This window comes from Cicer arietinum, chromosome 4, assembly GCF_000331145.2.
Source record: "Cicer arietinum cultivar CDC Frontier isolate Library 1 chromosome 4, Cicar.CDCFrontier_v2.0, whole genome shotgun sequence".
Classification (NCBI taxonomy): domain Eukaryota; kingdom Viridiplantae; phylum Streptophyta; class Magnoliopsida; order Fabales; family Fabaceae; genus Cicer; species Cicer arietinum.
In genome coordinates, this window is record NC_021163.2 from 64,572,065 (window position 1) to 64,578,951 (window position 6,887).

The following is a 6,887-nucleotide window of genomic DNA, read 5'->3' on the forward strand; positions in this document are numbered from 1 at the left end:
ATTTTTCTTTCCTTCCCTCTTCTCCACCTATCCTATATACCCTAATAATATTATTAATTAAAGTGAAATTTTCTCCATATTTATTATCATGTTTATTTTCATGGAACCAACTTTTGGGTACATAGAAAATATAGCAACCTATCCTATTCCTATTGTATAGGGTTACTATGCATAAGGGTTGTCCTTTAACATGTGGTCTGACTGTTTCTGAACTCCATGTTTGTATTGCTTTTCATCAACTTGCTTACAAATGGGAACTAGCTTTGAGGATACTAAAATCTTTCACTCTCTCTTATGTGAGGTTACTATCACTAGAGGGACCACTTTGATCTCTCTCACGAATTCACCACCTGTCCAAAAATATCATTAACACTAACTCAACTTTACACTCTAACAACAATAATTGAGGTGAACCTTATTTCATATGTATGGCAAATGCACTTTTCTTTTCTTTCTTATTTTTTGTTTATGATTTTCCTTGCCTTCATTGGGCTTAAATTTGTTTTGACATTGAGTACGTTGTTTGCTATAAATGGATTTTACTTATATGATTAACATATTTTAAATATATTGTTAATTTAGATGAAAAAAAAAAGAATAAAAATAGTAATTTTAAAACAAAAAATAACTTTAAACCTCCTCTCTCTATTTCATTTTGTTCTATTAAAAAATAAAATAAAATCCTTAATGTTTGTGTTGATAGTTGATTTTGTTTATATTTGAATTCAAATTGAATATTGAATTTTAGGGGCCAACAATACTTACCCTTGGCTGGAATTTGGGGGTTGTGAAAGTAATTTCTTCTCCACCCCCCACATTCCAAATCACGCCTCCCTTTATACATGTCCCACCAAACACTATGCTGCTATCTATTTGCCTTTCCCCTCATTTTCTAGGCTACTTCTTTTTTTGTCCTACTTTCTAGACTAATTCTATGTTATATAAATGGGATTATTCTTGTATTATATATAAGTTTATTTTTATTTATGATGTAAAACTATCTTACTAGTACACCTTAGATTTAATTTATTTTTCATTCATTATTTTCTTTTCCTTCCTATTTTTTTATTATTCTTCTCTCCCTTTTATAAACACTATCGTACTTTTTTACAAAAAAGAAACATTAACTACTCATATTTCCAATATGTTTAGAAATATTAATTAAGGGTTTATTTAAAAAATAATTTTATATTTGGAAAAAATTTTCCTTTTCAAAAAGCATTTATGAAAAACGACTTAAAGAGAATTAAAGTAGATTAAATTAGTAAAAAAAATTAAATTTTATAATATCACGAATTAAAGTTTAATGTTTTTATATTTAGTGTCCGATATATTTTAAATACGATTATATAAAGAAATAAAGTGATTATAGTGTATGGAGGAAGAAAAAAAAAGTGAGCTAGAGAGTAGCATTGTTTTTTATTTATTTAAATAATTTATTATAAAATAAAAAGTTGTTTTTCTCTTTCTTATTCACTCTACCCTCTTCCAAGCCACCTTTAATTCTCTATAAATTAACCCTTCAATCCCCTCTATTACTTCCTCTTCTCTCTTCCTCTCCCACCCTTTACTTACTTACACCTCTCTATATCTCCTCTCTCTTTTGTTCTGTTCTCATCCTTCTTAAACCTTAATTAGTTTTCTTAATTTTATCTTATCAAACCACACATCACTTACATATATTTCCTTAAAAATATTAATTACCCTTTCTAGTTTTGTCTTAGAAAAAAAAACATTTTTTGTCCACATGAAAGTCTCTTAAATTAATTTGAATATTGATGCTTAACATCTTCATAATATTGTTCATGCTTCACATTCATGTCTCCTGTTCTTAGTGAAATCCTTCGTTCAGGTTTTATCATAGATTCATCCCTAAAACGTAGGACCCACTTAGTTCAATCTTTCTCTGTTGTCTTCCTCTATTGGTTCTATGTTTTTTCATAAATCTCTTTTACATTATATTATATAACATAATATATAGTACTAATAATTATTCATCTATATTATTATTAATTAAACTAAAATTATATCCATAGTGTTCTTGGTGTCTTATATTATATCTTAATTAAATTATTAAGATAAAATTTCCAACTTTTTAGTCTTTGATTTGGAAGTAAAAAAAATTACTAATTTCTTTTTTATTGTAAAATATTATTTATTTATTATATTATGGCTACATCTAGTGGAAATTCTAGTGTGTCAACAAAATCTCAAAGTTATGGTTCTGAGGAAAATTTGCAGCTTCTAATGGATCAAAGAAAAAGGAAGAGAAAACAATCGAATCGTGAATCGGCAAGAAGATCAAGGATGAGAAAGCAGAAGCATATGGATGATTTAATTTCAGAAGTTGAAAGATTAAGAAATGAAAATAGTGAAATCATCACAAGTATGAACATAACAACACAACACTATTTGAAAATTGAGGCAGAGAATTGTGTTTTAAGAGCCCAAATGTGTGAACTTAATCAAAGGCTACAATCATTGAATGATATGATCTATATGATCAATACAACAAATGGGGTTTATCAAAATGATTTCTTTTTAACAAATAATTGCTTCATGAATCAATTGAACATGTCATGTCTTAACCAACAACAACCAATTGTGGCCTCTGCAGACATGTTTCAGTGGTGAATTATTGAACCTCAAAAAAAGGAAGAAAAAAAAAGAAGTTGAAGTTTAAGGTTGATGGTACTTTTTGTGTGTAATGTTTTGTTGGAGTTGTGTTATGCTTAGTGGAATTATTGAGTAAGGGTAAATATTATTAGTAATTAGGGTGAGGTAATATTTATAAATATTAGAGTGGGAGAACTTGCATGAAAAAAAATATGATTGAAAGGAAATTAATTATATGTGATGGCATGGTTATGCTAGTTAGGTAGCTTTAGTAGTACTCAACATGGTCCATTATTTGGAAAAATGGATGTTATGTAAGTGCTTTTTCTACTTTATTAATATAAATTAGTTTGTATGTTTTGAGTGTGCTTTTCTAGATGTTAAGATGGTACTAGTTTCTTTTGGGAAAAAATATGGTACTAGTTTCTTTTGGAAAAAAGATGGTACTAGTTCTTACCAATAAAAGAGGTGCTTGATTCTCCTATAAATAAAGGTGTTACTTTGTTTCTATCAATTTTTTTTTTTAAATTATCTTAATATTTTAAATCATTTTAATTAAAACCTTCAACATGTAGGAATGTGGAATGTTCTCACCATTTTCATCTTTTGCATTAGTAGTTCAAAATTAAGTCAAAGTTTATAAGTTAGTCCAACTTAAAACTTTTCATTTTTTTGAAGTATATATTTGTGAAAATTGAACTTTAATCCTTTCGACCATAAAACTCAATTATGTAATCAAATGATTCATACGGATCTAAAAGTTATGTTAGTTTTCTACAAAGTAACGTTTCATACTAAACGTTTATGTAATGTTATTCCACCATTATATTATGAAATTTGTTTTACACTTATTAATTCTTTACCAATTATTTTTAATTGCCTTTTGAAAAAAATGAAATTGAAAAGTAAAGAAAGATATGACATTTAAGACAAAGACATGCACATATTCAACTCTAACTTTTTGAAAGTATTAATGATCTTATTTGCAAAGTTACATCTTCATATGATAGGGTATAGTTTAAACTTCTGAATTAAATAAAATCAAATATATATATATATATATATATTAATTTTTTCAACTAGTTTTTATTAATTATTTTCAAATTTTTCAACTTTTTAATACTTAATGCTTGAAAGTTGAAATTTCAAAGTTAGTTATGCAAAATAGTTATAGTTATGGGTAGGGTTATTGACATTTTATACGGAAAAATCGCTTATATAGCATCTATTGTAGGTAAATTTATTGGGATATTTTATAATTAAACTGAAATAATTTTCGACGAATTCTGCATATTTTATTTTCCAAACCAAAAAATTATACATATTTTTTTATTACTATCAAATATTTTATTTTTCACAAAAGACATGTGCTATGCACAAAGTGCTTACTAGCGCTGGTCTCATAAATAAAAAAAATTGTAGATTGTTTTTTGTCCCAAAAGTTACAATACCTGACTTTTGTACACTTTCTGTGTTTACTACCTTGTATAATATTTTATTAATCCCCATGAGTGGAAATCACTTTGCTTAGATAAAAAAAAAGTAATAATAATAATAATAATAATAATAATAATAATAATAATAATAATAATAATAATAATAATAATAATAATAATATTATTATTATTATTATTATTATTATTATTATTATTATTATTATTATTATTATTATTATAGAGATAATTTCGTAGGTATAATTTTTCTATTTTCTTATTGATAAATCATTGAGGTGTTGCATATAATTGTTAAATTTTAGAGTGTGAAAATGTTAGTTATCGTGATGCTTTTGCATCTTTTTGTTTGTGCTTAAAACAAATAAAATTAAAAAAATTCAACTTGGAGCAATAGAATATAAATCCCAAAACAAAGAGGCCCAAGATGTAACCGGTAAGTTTAGGCCTTCTAAAATGCCTGGCCTATTGGACGTATTTATTTCATATAAATGTTTTTCCTTAATTTGGTATGAAACTCCCATTTTTAGATTAAAAATAAACTAAAACTTCGACTAGATAGGTATTTCATATTGGTTGAGTAAAAAAAAAAAGGTATTATATATTGGTAATTGTTAAAAGTGATTTTAATACTGTATGTTATTATAGTTTTTTGTTGTGATTGTTACAAATGACAAAAATTAATTAAAAATGAATATGAGTGTCATTTTTATGTACATTCAGTATAATAAATTTTACACAGTTGATAAATAATGTGACTGATTTTATAAATAGTTATAACAAAAATTAAATAATATAAATTCTTTTTACATTGATAATATATATAAATTAAATTTAATAAATATTAAGTAAAAAACTAAAACTGTATTTAATTAATATTATTTAAAAATGAGAATAAAAAAATTTTCTCATGTGGAAAGGTGCATTCAGGTTGCACCAAGTCGCCAACCTTGATGATTTAATTGACTTATAAAATTAAAAGGTTGACGAAACAAAATTGGGTTTGGTAATTTAAATTTATGGGACAAGGTAAAGTCACTTTCATAATGTCATTTATGGAAGGGAGTGGTCCGTAGTAGAAGTATTGTTTGTACGTACAAAAACATTAAATTATGTATTTGGTCAATAGTCGTAGTGAGACCATATTACACAATCACAACCAATAGTTATAGAAGTATGTGTAGACAAAGGTTTCACCATGGTCAAAGTTCATGAATTAATTCAACGAATCTCATCCTCTCAATTATTATTTCCTAAAATGAAACATTCATCTTAAATTATTTTATATTTGTTTTAATTTTTTGATTTTTAAAAGAAATTAATTCGATTTAAATTGAAACTCATTAATAAATAATAATTCTCTTATTCAAATTCAAACTCAATACTTGATCAAAATTTAATTAAAACATAAATTAAAATTCATTAGTAATTTCAATTTAATTAATTATTAATTTAAAACCAATTTTAACAAATTTTGAATAAATAAATCATATATACACTCGAGGTAGAGTTTCTTTCCTTCTCGATCTTATATTGTTTTTAAATTAACGGAAATAAACTCATCTCACTTTTTGTAAAAAAAAAATATATATATTTTAGTCTAAATCAAAATTTTATCATATATGTAAAACAGTATATTTAATTAAAAGTGTACTTTAAATTTAACCTGAAAATTATTGCAAGAAAAGAATGAAAGGTAAATTTCCTTAATGTGAGAGCCTATAGTGCGGTCCACGTGGTGGAAAATATACGACTATACTGTCGTCAACCAACCCGATTGCATTTTTTCATGTGCTTTTGTTAAAATAAATTTTTTGTAATTATAATAAATTTTGAGATGATTATGAATTTAAAAAAAAATATTTTAAAAACTTTAATTATATATTATATAAAAAAATGATATTATTAGTGCATAAAAATGAAACTTTATTTTAAATTCTGTCCTCAATTAACTAACTATAAATAGTTTTTAAAAAACCTGATTAACTAAATTATTGTTTTGAATTACTTAATTAACTGTTTTTATATGAGGCGAAGAAGAAGAAAAAGGACAAAGAGCAAAGAAGAAGCGAAGCAGAAGGGAAAAAGAGAAGAGAAGAGAAGTTGCCATCACAGTCATCATAGCAATAGAAATAGAAAAAGCTGAAAAGCTACTTAAAATAAAATCACGGTTAGAACCACACCACCGTTAACAGTTCCGTTATAACAGTTTCCATCAATCTTATAACAAAGTTAACAGACACCACGTCATATTAATCGCCGTTCATTTCTTCTCTTTCATTCTTTTTGAAGACGATGACCGCTCCAAAATAATTTTTCCTTTTTTCTCTCAATTTCTAATTTCCAAGTAAGATTCAAACGTGCTTAATTCATCCTTAATTTTTCGTTTATCTATTACTATAAGCGTAATTAATCGTATGCATGAACTAGTTATCTTTAAAATCTTTCGAAACCCTAGAAATACTTATATACCGAACTCGAGAACTCGTGGATTTTTGGAAATGATTTTGATTGATAGATTTTTTAATTGAATTAGTAATTCTTAGTATTGTTCTTGATTTATTATGCTTTCAATTTTTAGCTTGATTATGACGTGAAATCATATTGTATTTAGTAATATGTACATAGGTACATAGGTTTGTAATTAATGCATGTTATCACATATATGGAAAACTTCTACTCGAACTAGCTTTGAACTAACTTGTAAGGTGTTTGAATGTTTTTGTCAGATTTTATTTATCAATTGAGATTTAAAACAAGCTGGAGGTTTTTTTTTTTTTTTTTTTTTTTTTTTTTTTTTTGGAAGCCTTTAAGTTTCAA

At 25.5% G+C, this 6,887-nt stretch overlaps 2 protein-coding genes across 6 annotated transcripts in view; both read left to right on the forward strand.

Annotated features, from left to right (window-relative positions):
* The first annotated feature begins 1,524 nt into the window (after positions 1–1,524).
* LOC101496434 (bZIP transcription factor 44) lies at positions 1,525–2,971 on the forward strand. Its single transcript, XM_004499136.4, has one exon. It carries the CDS (start codon positions 2,170–2,172, stop codon positions 2,632–2,634), a length of 465 nt encoding a protein of 154 aa, XP_004499193.1. The 5' UTR covers positions 1,525–2,169; the 3' UTR covers positions 2,635–2,971.
* Positions 2,972–6,086: 3,115 nt separating this feature from the next.
* Positions 6,087–6,887, forward strand: part of LOC101497413 (uncharacterized) — a 4,378-nt gene continuing 3,577 nt past the window's right edge. Inside the window, exon 1 of one of the 5 annotated variants that reach the window (XM_004499141.4) lies at positions 6,087–6,237. The gene's annotated coding sequence lies outside the window, so the exon portion shown is untranslated. Of the gene's footprint in view, positions 6,415–6,887 lie in introns of all 5 variants that reach the window. The other 4 variants (XM_027333879.2, XM_004499139.4, XM_004499140.4 and 1 more) reach the window with 4 other exon arrangements.

What these genes read in the sequence shown, in the direction of transcription:
- LOC101496434 (XM_004499136.4), top strand. Translation starts at nt 2,170, where the DNA reads ATGGCTACATCTAGTGGAAATTCTAGTGTGTCAACAAAATCTCAAAGT.